The sequence below is a fragment of the Toxotes jaculatrix genome, chromosome 13 (assembly GCF_017976425.1).
Source record: "Toxotes jaculatrix isolate fToxJac2 chromosome 13, fToxJac2.pri, whole genome shotgun sequence".
NCBI classification, from domain to species: Eukaryota; Metazoa; Chordata; class Actinopteri; family Toxotidae; genus Toxotes; species Toxotes jaculatrix.
In genome coordinates, this window is record NC_054406.1 from 19,923,239 (window position 1) to 19,947,732 (window position 24,494).

Consider the following 24,494-nt stretch of genomic DNA (forward strand, 5'->3'; position numbering starts at 1 on the left):
ACAGGAAAAAGAGCATCCCTGTGAGAACGGCTGGCTAAAAATATATCCTCTCTGTGCCTCTCCAAGGTCACTCTGTCATTCTGATTTGATTGGAACACAGCAGTCACAGCCATCTTCCTCCTGAGCCTCGCTAACAAGCATGGTATTACTCTGCCAGTGATTGCTCAAACATCTTCCATATCTGTAGCAGTTATTATCCCCTTAGATTAATTTTGCTTCCTTGCCTTGAGTCATAATGCATGTCATTTTGTTGACCAGGTTGACCAGGTACTGCAGACTTTATCCCCTTTTCAATCTAATGGGCCGTACATGTGTTTTTACAGTTGGGAGCAAACAACATTCTCGTTCAAGGACAAGTGATGGTGGTAAATTATTTGCAGAGTACTGCAGATTTTATTCCCTTTCTCTTTTCCGTCTAATGTGCATTTGCATGTTTCCAGAAGTGTTGCATGACAACAGAACTTTAAGGGAACTGACAGCTGCTTTTGTGCCGATGTCCTCGTTGTTTGTTTACACTGGTGGCTGTTTGCCTTCGGAGGATCATCAGCTGGGGGTCATAGTCTACCTAGAGTTTTACTGAACACATCACCTTGTAAATTTATGACCGGTTTGTTCGGCTGAGTCACTGTTGCCATAAGAGGATGTTTCTAATATTTAAAAGCTATGACACTTCTGTGTAAATATTAGTAGAAAAAAAGGCCGTACAATACACTACACTACACTACACTACACTACACTACACTACACTACACTACATACACACACACACACACAAAAAAAACAAACCAAAAAACAAGAAAAGGCTTCCAAAACTGATCTTCTGTTGAAGGCGATGAGTTCGGCGGACATCTGCGGTATCCATATGATCATAAGACAGTAGCAGGTGGCATGTGCGGCACCATGAGTCAGACGAGCTGGCTGGTGGAAGATGGGGGTTTCTCAGATATATTTTTCAGAGGCGTGATACACATGTTGACTCAGGCATGTAAATTCACACTGCTGGTGTGAGGGAACAACCCCGTGGGTTTCAAGAAATCTAGAAAAAAATTTTTTTTTTCTTTTCTTTTTTTTTTTCTTTTTTTTTCTTTTTTTTTTTTAAAAAAAGGTCAGGTTATCCACACGTGAAAAGCGGGTGACATTTAGGAGTGTGCACACTAAACATATGCAGAGATATTCCTCTGCTTTATGCACATGTGGCATGACTCTGACACGTGTACACGCACACACACTGTCACTGCTGTCACAAATGGACTGTGTCTCATCAAGGCTGACATTAACAAAGCCTGAGTTTATAGTTTAGGATGTGACGTGATTGCGAGGTACATGAGGAAGATTGTTTGGTTAATGTATTACTGTTCCCTGGAGCAAGATTCCACTTATTCACTCCTGAGATAAATACGACTCCTCCAAAGGCTTCTACATGTGCTACAATTACTGTGAGACAAAGCAAAAGGCAGTTATTTCCCTTTTTGTTTTGTCTGTCATAGTAAAAGCGCCACTCAGATTGTACCTGTGAACCTACAGACGGTGCATTTATGATTTCCCCTTTACGACAACACCCGGCCACAAGAACAAAAACAAAACACAACGTGACGCTCTGTGTGTGGGCAGGCTGGGAGAAGGGAAGCAAAGTTTCTGCATGGTAAGAGGACTTAGTCAGCCACCCCCATGAAGCTTAGCTGGCTGATCGACACTAACTCACAGCTGCTGCTGCTGCTGCTGTGTGTGTTCGTGCGTGTGCATGCGTGCGTGGTTATGCTTGTGCTAAGTGAACCACACAAATAAAACATATGAGATAAGAAGCAGGGGGGTGAACTCTCCCCAGATGTTTGTTGCATAGCTGAAAGAAGATCAGAACCGGATATGTGACATGAAACTCAAATCAGAAAGAGGAAGCAGGCTATGAAATGTGTTGGATAGATTGAAAAAGTGAAACCATGTTTCTAAAGTTGACTTTTAAATATAAGATGTTTGCAAAACAAACCCTGCACTAATCTGATTTGGAGGGTTTTTTTTTTATTATAAAGAGGACCAAAGGCCAAGCAAGCATCAAAAATAGAATGTATAAAGCTACAAAAAAAAAAAAAAGTGTTCATCTGTTAATTTCTGCCACAGACACTATCCAGTTTTCTCCTAAAGTTTCAATTTCATATGACAGTTCCTCTGTTTGCACTCGTGTGTTAAATACATTTCTTTAAGGGGATTTCTTTAAGAAGATTTTGGTGGCAAATACAATTTGAAGCAGGGAATTAGTTGCATTGACCCCCGCCCTGAATGGAGAGCACTTATGAGTGCCTGTTCTGAAGGATGTGTGCTGTGGATAAATGGACAGGCAGGGACCCTGGCAGGAGAGCACAGAGCGGGCAGATTCATGGCCAGACAGTAGAAATCTGTCAGCCTCCTGGCAACGTGAGAGGACACCTGGAGGTAATGTAAGCAGCACCCCCCCCCCCCCCACCCCCACTCTCACTCTCTCTTCTTCTTCTTCTTCTTTCTCTTTATCTCTCTGTCCCATCCCTCTCCCACCCCCTCCTCATGACTCATCACCAGAACCTTAATCACCAATGAGTGGGCACTGCCTCCCCTTCCACAGGGCACAGGGAACTGTGCTGATACTCTGTTGCCCCCTGCTGGATGCTGTGTTGCATTGCAGTACACGAACCACATGGCTAAGAGACGTGGGCTGATTTTCACAGGGACAAAGAAGCTGCAGTGAACTTCCTGTTTGCATTTATGCACTTTAAAGGGCCACCCCCAATTTTGAATGTCCAAGTCAATTTACTGGTCACAGGACATGTGAACAGAGCTGTATCATTTCCTCTGTGGCTCTGGAGGAGTTTTTATTTCCAGTTAGAAAAATCAACCCTGATGATGCTGTCAGACTAACTTTGTCCATCTTAAGAGTTTTCTCAGCCTGGGCTCTGAGACACATTTGTAACAGAGAATGGGGGCACAGAGTCTGAAAGACATGAATGTTAACCAGGCAAGGAGGGGCTAACAAAAGACACCAGTGAAATGCATCATGGGAAGTGTAGGTGACAATGGTGGTGATGATGATTGGGCCTTTGGGGCCAGTGGAGCAAACTGAAAACATAACTGGGAAATAATATGACAAATTCAACTTAATTTGGAGTCGTGTCTCTGGCCAGTATTCAATCTCTCTCTTTTTGTTTTTTTCTATTTCAGTTTCAAACTCCTAAAAAATATCCAGAGCTTTAACATGTTAAATTCTCCACTGTGTTCACCAGCTAGCTGCTAAATCAGCTGCTCACTAAGTCCAGTAACTAAGTCCAGTTATAATGTCACATCAGGGGCCAGTCTCTGTCCCACTGGATTCTCTAACTCTGTGCAATCCACACACACTCTCCTCTAATGTCCCTTTCATTTTAAACGTTTGATATTTAAGTGAAGCACTGATGAGACATGAGAGTGAAACCGAGAGGAAAAGAACAGCTATCACACAGTAACTGTACTTTAGGTGAAATTATATTTTGCTATTGTATGAATCTCAACCAAACTTGGCAGCCAGGTGAATTCACATCTGGCTGGGGGAGGGGAATCTGGTGCCAGATCCGGGAATCTGGTGTTGTGAGCTGGCCTGAGATCTTGGCCTTGGGTTCTCAAAGCAGGTCTGGAAGTACTGGCTCGGGGTTGGACAAATGGAGGGGAGTAGCTCCTGGACCTGACCAGCTAAGAACCAGTTCATAGACTGTACTTTGTGCATAGCCTGCTCCAGCTGCTGCAATTTATAAGTCCACATCTGGAACACACACACACACACACACACACACACACACACACACACACACACACACACACACACACACACACACACACACACACACACACACACACACACATTCATTTTATGTACACATAAACATGTAGAGCAGCTTTATAATGAAAGAAGATTAGGAACAGTGATGGGTTTTCTCACCTGTCTGGCCCACTCTAGGATGACTGAGGCACCCAAAGGCCCCTGCACGCTCCCATCCCATCTCACGTACACTTCGCCCTGGCCAACCTGAAAGAGGGTTGGCTCAGAGAAGGTTGGAGGTCTAAAGGTGAGGCGCAGCACCTTGAGCTGGTGGCCCTCTTCCTGAGGCTTTACCACAGGCAGGAAGTGCAGGCTGCAGTTGTTGGGAAGGAGAGGAGGAACGAACTGCTTCATGATCCTGTCCACCTGCAGGCGCGTCTCGTCCTCCATTTTATGGCTGAATTTCACACCACAAACTACTCCATTGTCTTTCACGCCGACCAGCAGACTGCCTCCCCCGCTGTTCAGGAAGGCACATCCGTAGATGCGAACTTGTCGGTGGAAATCTTCCTTCCCTGTAGGAAGCCACAGAAAATCAGACACTTTCAAATTAATGTCATTCACATAAGAACATTAATGTATCTATGTAAAACCATGCTATATAATCCCATATAATCCCAAGGTGCAAACAAATTCATCTCCCAAAGAGCTGCAGTTTTTTTCAGCTGTTACAACCTTACCATGACCTTGTTTGAACTCAATCTTGCGCGTCTCATTGCCAATGTGAGCTCCATAGTGGAACCACTGGCAGTTGGTGATGTCCTGTTCACTGACACACTAAGTTTCACAGAGGGGAGAGAAAAAGCACCGAGGTTAGGTCAGTGAATGTGCCACTTCATTTCTACAGCACATGTATTTGTCTATAGTCCTGTTATTTCTACAGTTTCACAAATAAACCTTGGCTAACACTGGATATTTGAAGCCAATATCAATTTGAGAGAATATTAAAAATCAAATAAAAAATACCAGCAGGGATTAATTTTACATTCTACATTATTTTTATACTTTTTTTTTTAGCTCACATAACATAAGCATTTTGTACTAAATATATGTCTTAGTAAATATTTTACAATTGAACAGGAACAAAGTTGAATAATAACAAAACAACAGTAAATACCATGAAATCACAGAAGTACTGAACTAAAAGTCAACATAAAACATACAAACAAATTCACTGGGTGCCCTCATACACACTGTTGATACATATTGTTGATAATTGACTTGCTCTTGCAGCTATAATCATAGATAATATTTTTTATGCATTAGATATAATATTGCTGTCTCACCCATGGTGTTCCAGGGCGTTCACCAGCCTGGTTTTGGACTGGGGAGGTCTGTGACTGAGGACTGGGGATTGAAGAGCTGGAGAGTCTCTTCTGTTTTGCCCATCTGGACCTCCCTACAGGACTTCTGCTTCTGTTTCTCTTAAAAATACCTTTCCATTTTTTTCTTTCTGGACCTGGGCTCTTCCTCTCTTTCATTTTCTTCTGCTAAGGTTTTGGGCTTTTGTGTAGATGCTGCTGTGAATTACAACAGTAACATGACAATGCAGAAAACAGAACCTTGGAAAATTGTGAATTTTACAGATCAACATGGGGAGTTTGTACACGTACAGTAAGTTGTATGGAAGCTTATTGTGTGTGATCCAGCATAAGATACACAATGTGAGATGATAATAAGGGGGCGTCAGTGCACTAAATAGATAAATGAACATGAGGAGGCTTGGTAAATCATCAAGTCAAGGTGGATCAAAACAATGATCAATCAAAGCCGTGAGGCATGGCGAGGGAGCAGTGCTGCCACTACACTGATGATGACAAAGCTTATGAGTGTGTGCAAATATACTGCAGTGAACAGAGAGTCTTACCTTTTCTTGCTGTGCTGGGGAAAGTTTTGAAAGTGTCTCTCCAAACCGTGGATCAGCTTCAGAGTGTGTTACCTTGACAACCTCATTTCAAATACTGACACGTCGTCGAATGGAATTCTGCTTCTGTCATCGTTCGAATGCCCAAACTGGATCTCATGTCTTTCTCCAGATGTACATTTGATGCAGGAAAGTTTTGAGTTTTGAGTTTCAGATCAGATACAGAGACTCAATTCTATAACAGTCCCAGAAAATCCTGATTTACTGACTAGCCCAAGGCTCCAGACCGCAGGGGGTCAAAAGCATTTCACTTAGGCTTTGCTGCTTTGGTTAATTACAAAAGTGTGTGAGGAATATGCATTACTGAAGCACAGCATCACATTAATATTGATGCTTCATTTAGGGTCCTGGAGACCCCAGCCCCTCTCTGAACATAGAGATAAATGGAGGAATTGTCATTAACATGAATATTGAAAAAGTCAAGACTCAGTATCCTCTCTAATGGAATCCAGCACAACTGCTCCACCATGAAGTCTGTTTTTGTTCAGTTTTGTAAACAGTCACACAGACATCAGTTCAGTTATGTGTCAGCACTGAGGTGACAGTTGTGGTGTTGTACTGTGTTATACTGAGAGGTGTCTAATATTCTGCTCCCCTCATTGATGTAAATGCTAAAGACAAATCCTTGAAAAACCTGTCAATGTAATGTATAACACCACCTTTAACCCTGTGAGACCTGAACTATGAAAGAATGGTCAGAAAATTCTAATTTTTCAAATATGAACTCTTTATTTGTCCCTTTGACAAAATGTAAAAAAAAAATAATTAAAAAAATAAATTCTAATTATATTTTTTGTTTGTATCACACATGTCAAAACATTTGGAAAAGTGAGGGGGGTCCACCAGGAGTCAGTATACGAGCATAAGAGTTCATCTAAAAGGGTTAAATGCAAAGTTTATGCTTGATGGTGATGCAATGAGTCCCAGAAATGTGGGTATCATATATGATACGTACGGGCTCACAGGGTTAACTTTGACCTCAGTAATAAACACAGATCAAACTAACACATTTACAACAATGTCACCAAAAACTGAACATTGTGAGCATCAGAAAAGTCAACTTTGCCTGTTCATAACCAAAGTGACTCAGAATGCAGTGGCATGTGGCACTTTCCCCAAAATACAACTGTCAAACCAAATTAGTTGTGTATGTATACATAACTTATAGAAGACAGGGTTGCATCTGTGAGAGGAAGTAAAGCCACAGTCAACAAAGTTAAGATGTGTCCTTCTGTATCAGTGTGTCCTTTGTTCTACAGGGTCCAAAATACACTGCACCTGCAAAAATCAGGTTTGGAAACTTTTATCAATTCCCAAGAGTTGTGTTTGGATTTGTGATTTCCAGGTAAAACATCATTACCATGTGTATCCTACTGTGCACACAGTGCATGATGGGTGCTTGTATACACAGTGCACATATAGTTGATGGAGAAGGGATCAAGAGGGGTTGGCTTGTCTCACATTTACCCCAGGGCCTCCTCTGCCAGGCCCTGCACCTGACGTGTTATATACAATAGAGAAATAGTTTAGCCTCATTAAATAAAGCTCATCTCTTTTTCCATGCAATTTACTGACTAAATAGTGGAATGCACACAAGCACATTTTCAGTGCCTGAGGAAGTGAAACAGAACATTGAGCACAAACACTTCACTGTGCAGCTGTAACACTTTCCCATTGCTGACTCAGCATTATATGGCATCATAAGAGCAGTATGAGCGTGTTGTAAGTGCATGATAATCACTTCCATCACAGCATAATATCATGAAAACAATATGTCAGAGTTTTGAAGCAGGGCTCCAGTCGATTTAATGAGATGTTGTTGAACAACCACTTGAGGTCAGTGTTGTTCTAAGTTAAGAGCCCCTGGTTGTGCGTCGATGTCCTGAATCTGAGGTCAGCGCGTGCGAGCCCCATCCAGTGACCTCAGTGAGGAGAAGCCATGTGCCGCTTGAGTCTCTGAGGAGCCAGAACTAAGATGATAGTATGAGCCTGAGTGTAAGCAGTGACAAGCTGATGATACCAGAAACAAAGGCTCTCTGAAGCATGAAGCAATGTCAAGGCAATAATTTCTATGCCACTGAAATCCAATGAGAAAAACTGCTTACAGTAAACCAGTAGAAAAGGATTACACAAATGGTTTTATGTTATTTTTTTGTGTTTATGTAAATAGGATTTCAAACCAAGTCTTCCATATGTGAAGATTGGTTTTGCTTGTATAACTGTCCACATTGTATGTGCACGTGCAGAGAATGACAGTTGTGATTACAGTATGTTTTATTCTCTAACTGGAATAATTTCTAATACAATCATAGATAAGCTCATAACAGGCCCTGGCTTATACTCTTTGATGAGAATCATGTAGACGGGTCCTAAATATGCAACTTGATGGGTACATACATGATATTGTGCTAGAAACCTGAGCCTTAAGCTAACAGGTCCTCGGAAACCTCACCAGTTGATGATCCATGTAGAAGACACAGAAATACAGGAACAACAGTTTTCTTGTTGATCGACCAATCAATGAATCGTTTTGCCACTTCAGCTGTTCTCAACAATAAGAAGCTGTAACTACTGCATAAGCAAGATGAAAGCAGGGGTGTGTAGACATAAATAGCCGCTTCACAAGGAATGGGAGGCGTGAGTGTGAGGTCTTGGGACTCAGGTTGGCGAGTGAGCTGACTCGGTGTGCCCCGGGGAGTTGAGAGTCGTTGACCCGTGGCCAGTCTTCTTCCAGCAGCAGCAGCACACCTCACATATTATCACCCAAGTGAGTCATCAGCGTCACGTCAGCATCACTGAGGTTCTTCATGCCAATCTTCCATTTGCTTTTTTTAACCCCCCCCCCCCCACCCCCCCACGCTTTCTTTGCGCGATTGCCCCCCCTCCCCCCTCTTCTTCATTCTCTCTCACTCACTTTACATCCCCACCCCCCCCCCCCCCCCCCTCCACATAAACCCACACACACAAACACATACATATACACGCACACACACACACCATCATCCTCTGTATGCCTCCATCACGTTCTGCTGAAAAATTTGGAGGTCTGCCAACACTGTTACATTGCTGCTGCGCATGAATGTGGCAAGTGTGTGTGTGTGCATGTGTGTGTGTTTGTAGGCCTGTGTCTGCGTGAGCGTGCACAAGCGAGTGTGTACGTGCAGTTACAAGATGTGGGTGTGTATGTTCACCACTTTTAAGGACACAATGTTTTTTTGCAAACATGTGAATTCAATTGCCGACGACTGAAGGGAGGAATCGAGAAGAAGTGTGTGTGTGTGTGTGTGTGTGTGTGTGTGTGTGTGTGTGTGTGTGTGTGTAGGGACAAATGGATGAATGGGAAACTGGGTTCACTGCTTTTAGGGCCTTGTCAGTGTGTATGTGAAAGTGTGTGTGCGGACGTGTGTGTGCGCATGAGTGAGAGACAATATGTTGAAAAGAGTGAAAGAATGCGAGAAAAGGAGGTATTAGATGGGTGTTGTCTTACAAGCAACAACAGCACAGTGCAGAAAGAGGCATTTTCAACCAATTTATTAATCCTTTTAGGCAATGTTCCCTGTTCAGAAATGCAAATTGAATCAATCTGAGTCTGACTTTTAAGACTTTCAAGTGGGATTTAATTAGAAGCCGAGGCGCACAGTTTTAATGAGAGAGGGGGTGGAGAAGAAGGAGAGACAGAGAGGGAGAAAAAGGGGGGAGAAGGAGGGGACGAGAGGGGGTGTTTTAATGCTATTCCTACGGGATCGGGGTGAAGGACACATAAACCCAGCGCTGACGGCTTTCTTAAAAGACGAAATTCCATCGTTCCATCCGGCCATCTGTCCATCCGTCCCCGTTGCCCTTCACCTTCGACTCAGCTGTTTACACCCAGGGAGGGGTTGGTGCTCGGGTCTGTTTGGTGACATTAAACAACGCCCGATCCACTCCAAACCCACACATACCCCTCAGCAGAAAAAAATCACCCCACTTCCTCTGCCAGTGGTTCTGCAATCTCCATCTCTGTATCCTTTGTCCTTTTGTGTTTTGTTATTTACTCCAATACCATTTTTCTTTCCCTCTCCTCCTTCTACTTCTATTCCTTGCTGAGATTCTCTAACCCTCCTCATCATCCTCCCATCATTTTCCAAGCCCTAAGCTGACTGAGCCTCCCAAAGCCATCAGGTCTGATTGTCTGATCTTGAGGCATCGAGTCCGCCGGCTGAAATGAAAAATGAGGATTCCTCTCAGCCTCTATTTTTATTCTGTTTTCATTCTCTCTTTCATTCGTCTCTCCTCGGTCTCTCCCTTTTTTTCGTTTTCCACCTCCCTATCACACTCTCTATCCCGTTCACACACACATACACCTCTCCGCTGGCTCTTTCACCCATGCTTCTTCACCTTTTGTGGCCCTCCACGAGCCTGCCAATCTCAACCCATCCCTCCTCTTGTTTCTGTTCATCGCTGCCCTCCGTCCTCTGCTGCGCTGACTGGCAGCTGCGTTGGCACGGGGATATGTGAAGGTAGCTGAGACAGAGAAGGAGGCAGAAATTGCTGGATAATGCTTCAGATTACAGTGTAAATATTTTGTATGTACGAGAAATCAAAGAAATACAGTAAAGAAAAAAAGGGGGGGGTGTCTTCACTTGGCAGCATGCATACAGCAAAAAGGCGTATGAACAATGAAAACCCTTTATTTTACAGCCAGTGTACTTTGTAACTACACTGTAATTACAGTGAAGAGGGTGAACGATAAAACACCTTATTTGCTGCACATACACTGTAAATACACTGTAATTGCAGTGAAAAGGATGAACAATGTCCCACTTTGTTTTGCAGTCCACACACTCTGCAGCGCCACTGCAATTGCAAAGGAAAGGGTGAACAATAAGACACTTGATTTTACAGCCTCATACTTAATCAGCATTTTACAAACATAAATATAAACTGGAAAACTACAACAGGGTGCTGTTGAACTATATACTGGCATGTGTTTCTACTATTTTGTCCACCCTGCTTATGTTAATGTTGGTAGGTAAATAACAGAAACTGCTCTCTGTATAATGCAAAATAGCTCAACAGCACCACAGACTACATCAGAACATCATGAAGGGAGGGTTTATTGCAGGACTGTTGCATTAGACTGCATTAGGTTTAGCTGTGTATTTAATAAACCGGGAGCAGAGAGTATTTTATACTTATAGCTATAAAGGCACAGCCTTCTTCTTCTTGGGCTAAGCTTCACATTTTGTTGCTTAGCAACAACAATGAAAACAAATTAAAAACATTAAAACTATATGAGGTATATTATTGGTACTCCGTGATTCCATTACTTTTTACACTATTACACTGTTTTGTAAATATTTTATAAATTTAAAAGTCATAAGTAATTTAATTTCAGTATTAAATCTGTACCTGCACTGTTACCCAGTAATTCTCAAATAGGAGTAAATAAATCAAATGGGACTGAATAATTCTAGTTGTTGGCCCCTTATTCTTTAACAATTTGCCTTCTTCCCTTGTACTTGCATATGAGCATGAAATAAGTATTTCACTGACAACCTATATGCGCTAAATAATTACACAGTCGTGTACGACTGTAGCCTTACTAATCGCTTTTCTTTACGTATCAGTTTCTTACAGTGGTCAGTGGAGTTCTTTAAAATGACTCTTCTCTAACACCACTGCTCCCATTAAGCTTATTTTTGTTGATAAGATACTCTGTCTTTGACTTCACTGTGACCTTGCAACTGATAATTACAGCCCCAGGATCATTATAATGACCTACAAAACCAGTAATGCTCTATGGTTATGTTATTGTTTTCTCAGTAGCAAGTAGTGTGACAGATTTATTATTATTATTATGATTTTTTTTTTAATCTCTACTAAATATCACTTGAATTATCCCCAAACTAAAACCCAACCTGATCGCTCAACCTGTTCTGTGGTTGTTCTTTCATACTGAGCTAAAGTCTGTGAAGAAGTGGCAGTAAATATAACTCACTGTGGGTGGAACTAACTGTGCTGCTTTGATTTTACTGAGCAAAGAACTGGTGAGAACAGTGATCAATCAGAGCAGAGACATCTGGCTCATAACTAATTTTTTGAAGGGAACAGAGGATGTAGTGATTAACTACGAGGCGTCATGGAAAAATATGTGGTGTTGTGAGTTACTTGTCCCAGGGAAAATATGAGTAATGACTTATTAGGACCTTTTGGAGTTACGAGACCGACTCTAATTGCATTACAAAGGAATTCAGAGACCGGATTTCATCTCTGAATTCTTTGAAAACCTCATGGACAGAGACACTGTCAAATATCTACCAATATCTCACTATTTAAAACATATCCAAATATGTTTAAATAAATATGTTAGTCTGTATCGTCTGCTTTTGATGTGACAGACATGAAGCAGTCTTACTGATTACTGTACTGTGCTGCCAAAGCAATTTATTGATCGGATAATAGATCAAAAATCATTTTGTTAATAATTTCATTCAATTCTCAGAAATGCCAAACTTTGTCTTTCAGCTTTTCAAATGTGAGCACTTTCTGCTTTTTCTCATTATATTTGATCTGTTGTCGTGTTGGCTGAAGAAGCTTTTTTAAGCCTTTGGAAAAGTTTGATTTTTCTTTTATATGAAAAATAATCAACAGATTTAAACAAAAGGGAAAATAATTGTTACTGTGGCTGTAATTTATTTATTAATTATTGTAGAATGGATCACGACTAAATTGTTGGCTATGGGAAACTCTTAATCTGACCTTACAAATAACTGTGATGCTATTTCACACAAGAACGCATGAATATCTTATTACTGGGTTTAGTAGATTTAAAGCTGCATGAAGTAATTTTTCAGCCACTTGTGGCAGTGCAACAAGCTGTAAACACAACATGAACATATTAAATTATTAAGCTGTTGTGGCTGACATGTCAACAAACAGTTGACTTTTCACACATCCAGCCGACTCTGAGCAACATTAGCATTTACTGAACATCTGAAATAAGATGTTCTTTAGCTGTTACATGCTCCACTGTCTGTCTGCTGTTTGGTGCTGGGCAGACAGTCCACAGTGTGTTTATCACTGATTTTCCAATGAAATTAATTTAATAAGAGCAGAGTTTGTGAAGTGTAAATCCAAAACAAAGAGCTAAAAGAGGCTAAAAAAGCTTCTCAGGTTTAGGTTAGGTTTGTTTGTGATGTGTCTGAATATTTGAAAAAAGATTAACTAATATCCAAAGTGACTGGTCGTCACCCTTCACTGATGCTGAGTCCACCATAATGTCATGAAAACAGACAGAATAGTAGAAACTAGAGGCTGAGAGGTGGCTGACAGCCGAGCCAAAATGTTGTCTGGGCTCCCCAGAAAGCATTGCTCCTGTCCTGAGTTGACGGTGAGGTGAGGCAGGGTGAGGCGGGGGTGAGGCTGCCTTGTGTCACTGTGGTAGATGAGCTGGTAGTGTGTAAGGCACAAGGTGATGGAGTGTGTGAGGTCCGGTCTATCGCTGTCATTAATAACCCCGACAGGCCTGCCAGCACCTTGGAGCCCTGCTCCCATACATAAACCTCAGAGCAGCCACCAGGGCCCCTACACTGGCCCCTGAGGAGGCACACACACACACAAACACACACACATCAGCAAACTAGTCTGACTACTGATGTTAACATGATAAAGAGGAGTCATACGTGATGTGAGGAATAGTGCTACACCTGGAGTGAAAAAGTGTGTCAGCAGAAATACAGGAGATCATGGTCTCAGATATGTGACGTTCTTACATATTTTTCCTTCCCATCACTGCATCCATTCACCCGAGGCAGACAAAAAAAAAATAAAATAAGTGAAGGAGCCTGGCAGAAGTGTCTGCTTTTGTCTTTGTCACAAAGCAACTTTCTTTACTGTCAGTGCATCCACAGTGAGAGTAAATCTTTAAAATCAAGATGCACTATGTCTTGCACAATGTCCTGCGTCGATTTGGCGTTTGTTTCGCCCCGCTCTCCTGACAGTTAAATCTTATTTCACACATTTGGTCTTAGCGTCAGACTATTCAGGTTTTGTTGAACTCAAATGACGCAGCCTTTGGAGTTGTAAAACCTCTTGTATGAGGGAAGTAAAGATATGGAAGAGAAGAAGACGGATATCCAGAGGGAAGACGGGATGCAGAGCTTCTTCATGACTCTTATTGATCAGTGAATCTGCCCAGATACGCTTATTTTTGCCAGATACCAGCTTCGATCACTGTGCAGCTCGTCTTTTTACCTTCTCCCGCCTTTGAACATGGTCGAGCACCTGTCCTTCAACATATCAATATGCAGGAGGGAGATGGAGAAAAAGTGAATGAAAACAGTGGAAGGGATTGGTTGATGGAAAATGCAAAGGGAAAAAGAGAAAGAAGAGTGTGACGGTGGAGTAAAATAGACAGGAGGGCAACAGAGGAATGGCAATAAGTCTGTGTGTTTGTGCGGCAGGAGAGGGTCCTTTCCCAAGGAGATGGGAAGATAAAGATAGAGATGGATAGGATAGGAGAAAGGAGGAAAGAGGGAGACGCTGTAATGAATTAATGACTGTTCTCACAACTAGATGCCTCCTCTCTCCAGCTCAGACGCAGCCGATGAAATAATAAATAAACACATGAATAAGTGAAAAGGCCTGGATGAGACGGCACTCCGGAGGGGGAGAAGATTGGAGTGGGGTGGGAGGTTTGGGAGGGTGTGGGGAAATGGGGGGGGGGGGTGTTATGGGTGGTTGAGAGGGAGAGAGAGGGGTGGTAAGGCGGATAGGCACACGGTGAGCCTCTCTGGTGATTTGCTCCAACATCAAGCAGCTGGAGGTTACTGAAAAATTTAGCGATGCGCGGGGAGCCAGTGAATGCTAATAGCGCAGACTGACACCCCCCCACCCCCACCCCCCTTACTCTCCACCCCTCCTGCACCAACTCACTCCGTTGCACTCCGACCACCTACCGTCTCCGGTGACCTTGCTCGACGGCGAGATCAAGCGGCCACCAGCATGCTAACGAGATGCCGGCTTTGGGTTTGCAGGGTTGCCAGACGCTGCAGGGCGCTAAAAGGGCAAAATAGGGGCATCGGAATGACATGTAAGCATGGCCGGGGCCTGGACAGAGATGGGCAGGGTGCCACTCATCCAGGGCAACAAGGTCTAGCAGATTAGATTGGAGAGAGAAAGTGATTGCGCTTCAACAAGAGGGCTGTTAATGAGGAGTGTTGGACTTGAATACAAGCACACCAAACACATGGAGTTGCACGGACTGACAGGTTCAAATAATCATCCAGTTTTGAAATCCAGAGCAAAATTACTGAGAAAGAGACAAAACAACAAATGAAATAATTTGGCATCCATCGAGTGGTCATCAATCCTTTTTGTAATAGCAGGGAGCAAAGACACAATTAACCAATATGCCTCAGAAAGCCAATACAACAGACAAAGGTTTGGATACATTGGTACACAACTGCAGATTCGAATTCCACATGAAACTAGCAAAAATATCAATATGGCTGTCTAAAGCTTGCCTGCTACGTGTTCTAATCATACACCAGCTTAAAGCCTTTCACAATATTCCCACACTGAAGGAAGCGTCAGTCTAACAACTGCACAGCTGTACAACACTACCTGAATTCTTTACACTGACAGTCTTCAGAATGCACTGTTGTACCAGAAAAATGTGTCTCAAGTCTTGCTACAAATATAAAAGGGCGATGTGTGTGATTTAATTATTGACAGAAGCTGTAAATACAAGATCTACTCTACGTGCCCATATATCACATATGAGAAAAATAAGACTCAAGTTGTAATAACCCTGAATTATAGGTTTTTTGTTGTTTGATTTGACCACATATAGAAAAAGACTCTTTATCAAGTGTGGTTAAAATATTACATACCAGCACATCAGCATTGAAACCCTTATATTATTTTATAAATTCAAGTCCACCTACTTATCTTTCTATCATCAGTCCAGAAAACCTTCCACAGCTGTTATAATATCAATATCTTCCATTTGGTCGCATCAAACTCGGCCAACTGCTGCTACCTGACATCCATCAAACACTTGCTGGGTAATAACTTGTGGCAAATCAGAATCTAAAACACTGTGGTTGTTAAAAAAAGGTCTCAGTTAACACCTCACATGAGAGTAAGAAGAGAGAACAGGTCATATTTCTGTCTTTTTCCCAATCGCTGGACTGATCTTCAGCACTGTGGTTTACTCATTACAAAGATTTTTCTTAAATATAGTTTTGACAGTGCCAATATTAGAACTTTGATATTATAACCTGAGTTAAACTCAAAACTGCAATATATTATTATATAAACAGGACTGTTGTTAATTATGGTTCAAGTAGCTGACCCAAAGAATGCTTTGTATTTAAAAACAAGTTTTAAAAAATAAAATCATACTATCATGGTGAGGAGAACCTGAAAGGCAGCTTGTTGGCAGCATTTCAAGCAAATCCTAAATGTTTCTTTGCAGCAATGAGATGCACAACATTCAGCATGTTCCTGTAGGGAACATTTCTCAAAGCTTTCCCCAAAACAATTATGCAATAGCAGAAGCCTAAAGGACCATTTTTTTGTACAAACCCTTTTTGTTAAGAGTGTAGGATTATTGAAGGGTAAGCAACCGTTACAAAGCTCTAATGTGTTTGGGCCAGTAAGCCTTCATCAGAGCAAGTGAAATGCTGCTGACCCTTTGTGACAGTTTAGTCGCCTGCAATGAACCTTCAGCAGTGTGAGTAATCTGTCATTTTCACTTTCATCTGACGGATATGTTGCTGTTTACTCCTTTTGAAGAAACACAGTATTGAATTTGAGTAAATGTAGGGAGAGAGAAAGGCTGGTCAGGATTTTTTTTTTTTTTGCTTTCATTTGGGATTTCTCCTCATTTGACCCCAATCTGTCCCAATGCTGAGTCAACTAACACAGATCCTGTTGTTTTGTAGTTGGCCTTCTATTTTCACATTACAGGAGTATTAGTAAATGCTGCTTTAGCTGTGTTTCATGTTTGAAAAAGTGCCAAGGGACAGGAACACATAGAAACATTACTTTCAACAAAAGACAACAAAGTTACCAGTGATTTATTCTATTTTTGAAGGCAGGTGAAGTGTTTATTTTTTTTATTTTTTATTTTTTTTGGCAGCTGTGACCCAAATGTCCTCATGTCCATCTCTGGTCCTCCTGGCCCTTAGGCCTAGATGGCCCCCTGGTCTCAGTCCTTCAGCCGGGATGCTGACAGACTGGATAGGAGGCTCGGGGCGCCGCTGTGGAGCCCCGATGACATGATTTACGGGAAGAGCCGCTGGGGTTGCTGGGCGACGTCTCACTGCGGTCCCCCGCCACTATAATTGGAGCTCCTTGTCCGGCTCCGAGGAGTCTGCCCAGGCTCACATCACCTCCTCCCCTCCTCTTACTCCTCCTCACCCCCTCCCCTCCTCTGCCGGCCTCACTCGACAATGCGCTCCCTTCCCCTCTTCTCCTCCTGCACCACCTCTGAGGTATTGTGAGACAGAGGGAGGGAAGGTGGAGAGGTTTGCAACAATGGTAGCTATGTGATGAGGGCCACTCCTTTGAGGTGAAGACACTTAGGTGCACACACACACAAACACACACAAAAGCATGCACTCAGGCACACATGTGCGCACAGACACAGATCTGCATGGAACACATAAAACAAAGAGCCACACTAACACAATGGCGCTGTGTTGTCTTTCCCTCCACTGTGGTGTGGATTTATTGGCTGCTCTGTGGTGAGCAGATCCATCCCTGTTGTAAAAGAGCATTGTCTGGGCTGCTCAGAGCAGCAGCTCCAGTGTTCTGGCTCTCCGTATCTGAGTCTAAACACCTCCACTGCTTTCCTACCTACCCACTATAATCAGCGGAGAGCGCTGGGAGTGACTTGGAGCCTGGCTGGCTGGCTCGGCTCGCTGCAGAGTGCTGGCTGTGAGCGAGGTCATCTGTCCAAAGCTCTGCGAGTCTCCAGGGAGGGAGAGGGAAAGGGATGCAAGGAGCTATTTGAGGAGCAATGGAGGACAAGGAACACCCTGTTCACCCTGCACTGGGCAAAGTTTTCCTGTAAAAACATTCTCAGTTCGCTTTATCTAAAGGTCTTCTTTTAGAATACTTTTCAGTACAATGTTATTTTACCACTATAGGATTATGTGACGTTCATTTCTCTCAAGAGGGAACATAAGTTTCTCACTGAACTGTAGATTTAAATACGTTATCTCTAAGATGGGACATTTAGTCTTCATTAACAGACCTGTGTTTTAGCTTTTGTTTAAGGAATAGCTCATTCCATGTTTTGCGAAATACACTTTACTGAGAGAGTTAAAGGAGAAGATTGTTACCACTCTCATGTCTGCAAGCTTAGTGTGGAGCTGGAGCCAGGAGATATTTAGCTTATCTTGGCATAAAGACCAGAAGCATTGGGAAACAGCTAGGCTAACTCTGTCCAAAGTTTAAAAATACACACATCAGCACCTTTGAATCTGAATTAATTAGGGTTTCCTGTTCTCTCATGGAGTGCTGGTGATGTTACGGGGCACATGATTACACCTGCACCTTTGGATAATCTGGCTAAACTGACGGCACGTTTGACACCTGTCTTATACCTTGTCTGCTTGTGTCTCTTGCCATGTTGGATCTATTTTGGACTATCTCAGGTATTCATTTCTGAATTTAAAGCTGTAGTTGTAGCTGTGGCGATTATGTACGTAGCAACATAGGCTAACAGCTGCCCCTTTAAGCCAAGACTAAGGGAAATATACACAAAGATGTAAACCCAGCTTTACTGCAGTGTAATGAAACTTATCAATGATGTTTTGAGTAACAGGGTGTAAATATAGCTTTATGTCTGACATTAACCATCTTCCCTGGCATTTGAAGCAGCATTTAAAACATAAAACTGGAAGGAAATTCCTACAGGTGTGTTAGCATCAGGCAGGGCTGTAAATATATCAAGGATGGCATGAGAGAAAATATAAAAATAAGTAAAAGCTTTAAAATGCTAATATCCATTACATGATATATCAGTCTGCGTTTTATATTCAGCTGTAGTCGGCAGAGACTGGCAGTTCTTCCATATTTTAATGCGATCAGGGCCAGTATTGGCTAACCCATATATCGCTCTGACCCCCGTTATGGCATCCATTCATCAGCCGACCTGCATTTTCTCCAGCTGAGCCTGTGAAGCAGCCAGAGAGGCCGGAACCACTGTGATCTGCCATGCACAAAAACGTGAGGCAGATGAATGGGAAGGGAAAGGAGAGGGGAGAAGTAAGGAGCTGTGTGAGAGTTTTCTGCGCTGAGGCCTTCAACACTGTCAACAGCACAGAACCAGGCCGACTAACACTGCTGCTGACAGAGGTGTGTGTGTGTGTGTGTGTGTGTGTGTGTGCACGTGGGCATGGGTGTGTGAGGAAGCAATGGAAACTGAAAGAGGTTTTTTTTTTTAAAGTTTTGATAGAGGGTTTGTCACCATAGAGCCTCTCATCACTTTTCAAAGGAGAACAGACTCTTCTCAGAGAATATAAATCCACTTTCTCTGCTTTTTCTGAGCTTTATCACACTAGAAAGAAACACTGTTTCCCTCTTTACTCTGTTCCTCTTTATCATCAATCATCTCTCTTTCTGACACACACACACACACACACACACACACACACACACACACACACACACACACACACACACACACACACACACACACACACACACACACACACACACACACACACAAGCACACGCACACTTACTCACACACACACACACACACACACACACACACACACATACTTAAACTGTGTTGGGAGCCCAAAGTGTTGAGGTAATGACTTACACATGTCCCTATTAAGGATCTGGCACATGGCGGGGAACTTTCCCACCCGTCCATAATTGATATTAATCCCTGCTCTTTGGAGTGGCTCGGGGGAATGGTCGGAGGAGACGTTAATGCACATACAATGGCACAGTCCTAGACCTTGTAAAAAAGAAAAAAAAAAAGACCCTTTGAAAGAAGACTGGAATAAATGAGATTAAGCCCTGCCAGACAATGAGCGGATGAGACAAAAATAACAGAAAAGAAAAAATAACAAAAAGAGAATGGAAAATTCCCAAAGATGTGAACAGAAGAGTTGATTGAAGAAAAAGAGAGCAAGCCTTATTATTATATGAGAAATCTTTTTAGTATCAGATAAGAATACTGTACTTATGTTAGTATACACTATGAAAGAATGGCTCTCTATATCAATGACTTTTTCAATTGAGTCCTGGCTGAAAGCAGAATATAAAAGTTACAGAAAGCCTGCAGTAGATCTATAAAAGTCATTCTTAACAAAGGACCTAGACTACAAATTTAAGAAAAAAAAAAAAGAAATACTATCTGGAATAAATGAGACCAGTTCTCAACTGCTAAATTACACAAAAAGTAATTTAGCAGTCAAGCAAATAATAAGACAATATCATCACTAAACATTTACTGTAATAATCATAAATTGTGAATGAAAGGTAGAAATGTGCAATCCCTGAAAACTGTAATCACAACATTTCATATCTTTAATGGCTTTATTTTGTGGTAATTTAAAGGGTTGTTTCACACAAATTATTACTTTTGGTGGATGTAGCTATGTCACAACATGACAAACCCTAATAATCCAATAACCTAATACCCATATTCTTAATCCCATAAAGTTTTGATTTGTTTGTTTCTCCATCCAGGGGAAACAGCAGCCAGTGAACGTAACACCAGGCCAATTTAAACCACTAGACAAACCTGAGATATGGGCACCGGTTCAGAGGCCTGGGACATCCCTGCAAGGGCAAGGAACTGAATTTTGTGCTCACAGTGTTCAATGATTACATTAAAAAACTTTAACAGTAAGATCTCCTCCTGGAAATAGTACAGCACTTGCATACATCCCTAGGTTTTTCTGATGATGCCGAGTTTAGCCTCCAATTCGCAACATCTACTGCAACTGTTTGCCAATGTTACAGCTGATACCAGCATTTACAAGGCACAAATGGTAAATATATGTGTGTGTGTCGGGGGGGGGGAATCAGTGGTGATGATGCTGAGGTCTCCCCGAGGGCCCAGCCTGAGTTCCCAGCTGGGTGTCAAACACACCCTGGGGTCCGCCTCAGTGGACACCCATCTGCCCCTGCTGTCTGCCTGAGGAGAGAAGGAGTGAGGGATGTAGAAAAGGGAAGGTCTAACATGGAGGTCAACCAAAAGTGAGACTTACCAATGAAAGTCTCCCATCACTAAACATGACCTCACAGACATTAGATCAGTTAGGATTAATAAAGTCAGTCAGATAACATGTCTGCCCCAGTGATTTCAAAGCAGACAGAGCAGGGAAACATGTCATTTAATTGTGTGATTACAGAAAATGCAACAATGAAAAGGTTGCGATCTTCACCACAACCGAATGACATCTGATAATGTAGTTTGGAGAAGATTATGTGCTAAACCCAACTAACAAAGGTGTAGACAGAGCAAAAGAGGAGCCTCGTTATCCATTCCCAAATACATCAGTGAGGTTAGGCTTCCAACAAATTGTCAGAATTTGTTGTAATGGACGGTCAATATTAAATTAGGTTAAAGGTAAACGCAACTCGAACACACGTTTCTCAGCAGTAGCCAAGGAAAAAAACTAAAATGCCAGCTCAAAGAAAGCAGGCCAGTCTGTTCTAAGCTGGAAATCTAGCAACAGCTTTGAACAGGAAACTGATGTCCCTGTTCTCGAGTCACTGACGCGTGGGACCGTTGGAACCTGGAGACAACCAACCCATTTTGATTCCATCGTGAAACAGAGTCACATAACTGTTTTCAACTCCTCTCAACTATGTAAATGCACCACAAACAACACAGAGGAAACATTGACTGTCATGGTCAAGGGCTTCCCAGTTCTCAATGATACAATCTTAATAAGCAACTGAAACTAGAAAAAGGAAAATGATGTAGGTAAACAAATCGCTTGGGCAATAAATAAATGATTTGTGCGTCTGTATAGTGGCAATGTGAGGCAAACATGCCCTCAAGCTTCAGGCTCTTGAAAGACAAGAGAATGCCTACCTCTTTAAATCTGTAGGTGTGAATGCACCATTAAGGCATCAGTATGCTTGAACTGTAGTGCTTGTCGCTTTGTCGAGCAGCATCTGAAACCTGCCCCCCCCCCACCCCCCCCCCACCTGCATCTGACAGTTTTCCTAACTTTCCAAAACCGACAATCTGACAATCACACCCACCTCGCACAGCAATTGGCCAAGTGGGCGGAGATGAGAGCAAACTGTACACAGGACTCACATTTCTCTCACAAGCTCTCTTTTTGTTCTTCTTTACTTCCTTACTCCTTCTGGTACTTTTCCTGTGAACAGCTGAGCGCAGCACCATGAATGCCTTCAAGGAGAAAGTACGGCAACAATAAAGCGATGCTGAAAACTACAGATTGCGTCTTTATCTTAACTTTTGAACTTCTTCTTCTTAACTTCAAATAACGTATTTTAAACAATTTCTCTGAGTGTGCATTAGTCTGTGTTTCAGTCCACAGTGGCAACGTAAGTGTCCATGAGTTTTATTGTTTTATTTCTTTTTTGGCCCAGCATCTCTAGTGCATGAGCATGTTTATGTGTGTGTTTCGTTCACCTGGTGTGGGTAAAATGCAGAGAGTAAATTTCCCCAACTTAAGGGATCAATAAAGGTATAAACTTAACTTAAACTTTCCATGAAATACATTCATAGCTGCAGACATATCACACATTTCTAGCGTACTTTTTACCAATTTATTTCACACAGTGTATTTCACACAGCTTTTAAGCTAAACTTCTCACAAACTAGTTTGTTTCAAGCAGACTCCAGCCTTTAGAGCTCTGATTCGTTTGTACAGCACATGTAAAATGAAATACAGTCCATGCTTCAATACACTGAAACATGTTTACAAGTTTACAGCTTGTGCCAAAAATGATCCATAATAAAACAGACTGAAAAAAAAGCTATCAGGAATTCTACATATTTCTGGACAGAAATCACCAGATATTAAGTGGAACAATAAGCATGCAGGAAACAACAGCAGCAGCAGTATGAATGAATATGACACATGATTTCTCAGTTTGATCCTCAGTTGCATTCTCTCTGTTGTTTTTCTTTCCCACCGAGTACTTTCATTGTGTTCATTCATTCCTTCACAAAATAAAGGCTTTGGCAGCTTTGTCACAGTTCTCCTAGCAACCACAGCTGGTGCTATCATGGAGGCCCGTTGGAGAATTGACTGCACTCATATAAAAGCTAAATATATGACAGGCTGTCAAGACAGACAGATTTACCTGAAGATGTTAGGAACCAAACCACCAGTTTAGGGAAACAGAGAGGAAATGGAAGTGTGGTTGTTAAGTTGCTAAAGGTTCAGTGGTTGAATGGAGTTCAGATAAGTTTCCTCTGACATGTGGGTGAGTTGATAATGACCAGATTCTTGTATTAGGCTGAACATTTCCTTCAGACTTGGGGGTTTTTCATCATTTTGTTCCATCTTATGGCCCGGCCTTGAAGATGGATGCACTGCTGGGAGTCCTGCTGTTTCTCACCACGCTCATTGGACTTTTGCAGTGACACCCTGACCGCTCGGTGGCCCACTGGCACACCAGAGCGATGCCTCGAAACTCATGCACACACCGCTAACTACTAACACACACAAAATTATCTAAATGAGGGACACGGGTTAATGCTTTCAAATGCATCCGTGTTTGTGCGGATGCTGTGATCACGCTGAGGAGTAAAAGTTAAAGAATGAGTGTGTCAGGGGAGGATGTTTGTGTAAACATCAAATGTGTGTACATGTGTATGTGAGGGACAGAAAACTAAGAGTGGGAGAGAACCACAAATTAAAGCAGAGAAAGTTTCACTGCTTTTTTTGAAAAAAAAAAATTGAACATGAAATCTTGAGGGGAAGTTTGGAATTTAGATCAGTGATGTAACACAGGGTAAACTCACCTAATCTCAGTTTAGACATATTTTCTGGCTGATGTAAACGTTAATGATGTAAATTCAGAGTACGACATGTTAAGCAGAGCATCACTGATGTAAGTTATATGTAAGTTATATGAAATCTTATTAGAAGCAAAATTAGAAATGTAAATAGAATGAATGTGGATGATATTTCTGTGAACAGCATTTTTTTTTTGTACATCACTGGTTCGTTAAACCGAGGCGTAAATAAAAAAGACACAAAATCTGATGTATGGAAAAGTGGTATGAAATTAGTGCAGTGATGAAAAATACATACATGCACACACACACACACACACACACACTCCTCTGTCGGAGTGTGAACTGCTCCACACAGGGTTTGGAGACAGTCTAGAGTCGATGCTACAAACATGACTTTTGAATGAACAATGTGAACTTATTGTCCCGTTAGCAGCCGAGCTAAGCTAATTAGCAACTGACCACAAAAGGTACAAAGGTGCAAAGGTTTTGCACAAAGGTCAACAAACAGTAGCTCACCAACTAGCCCTGCGAGTATAGTCACTATGTCACCAAGACTTTAGAACCAAATATTTTGCAAACCTGTGCAGATTATGACAAAAATATCCATATTTGTATATCAGAACTCAGTACAGGGTAAACAGTTCAGAACAGTTTTATTCATATTTGTTTATAACCTTTCGTCTACATTAAATTGATATTTACTGATATTTACATACACTGGATGAAATGGATAATTTAGCTGTTCACAAAAATCTTTTACACAGGTGAGAGTTTTCCATGTGAGG

General features: G+C 42.0%; 1 protein-coding gene across 1 annotated transcript in view; it reads right to left on the reverse strand.

Annotated features, from left to right (window-relative positions):
• Nucleotides 1-3,535: 3,535 nt before the first annotated feature.
• Nucleotides 3,536-24,494, reverse strand: part of LOC121192203 (schlafen-like protein 1) — a 36,734-nt gene continuing 15,775 nt past the window's right edge. The window contains exons 3-5 of the mRNA XM_041053784.1: nt 4,484-4,594; nt 3,938-4,327; nt 3,536-3,676 (exon numbers count right to left, since the gene is read on the reverse strand). Coding sequence (XP_040909718.1) covers nt 3,536-3,676; nt 3,938-4,327; nt 4,484-4,594 — 642 coding nt within the window. The remainder of the gene's footprint in view (nt 3,677-3,937; nt 4,328-4,483; nt 4,595-24,494) is intronic.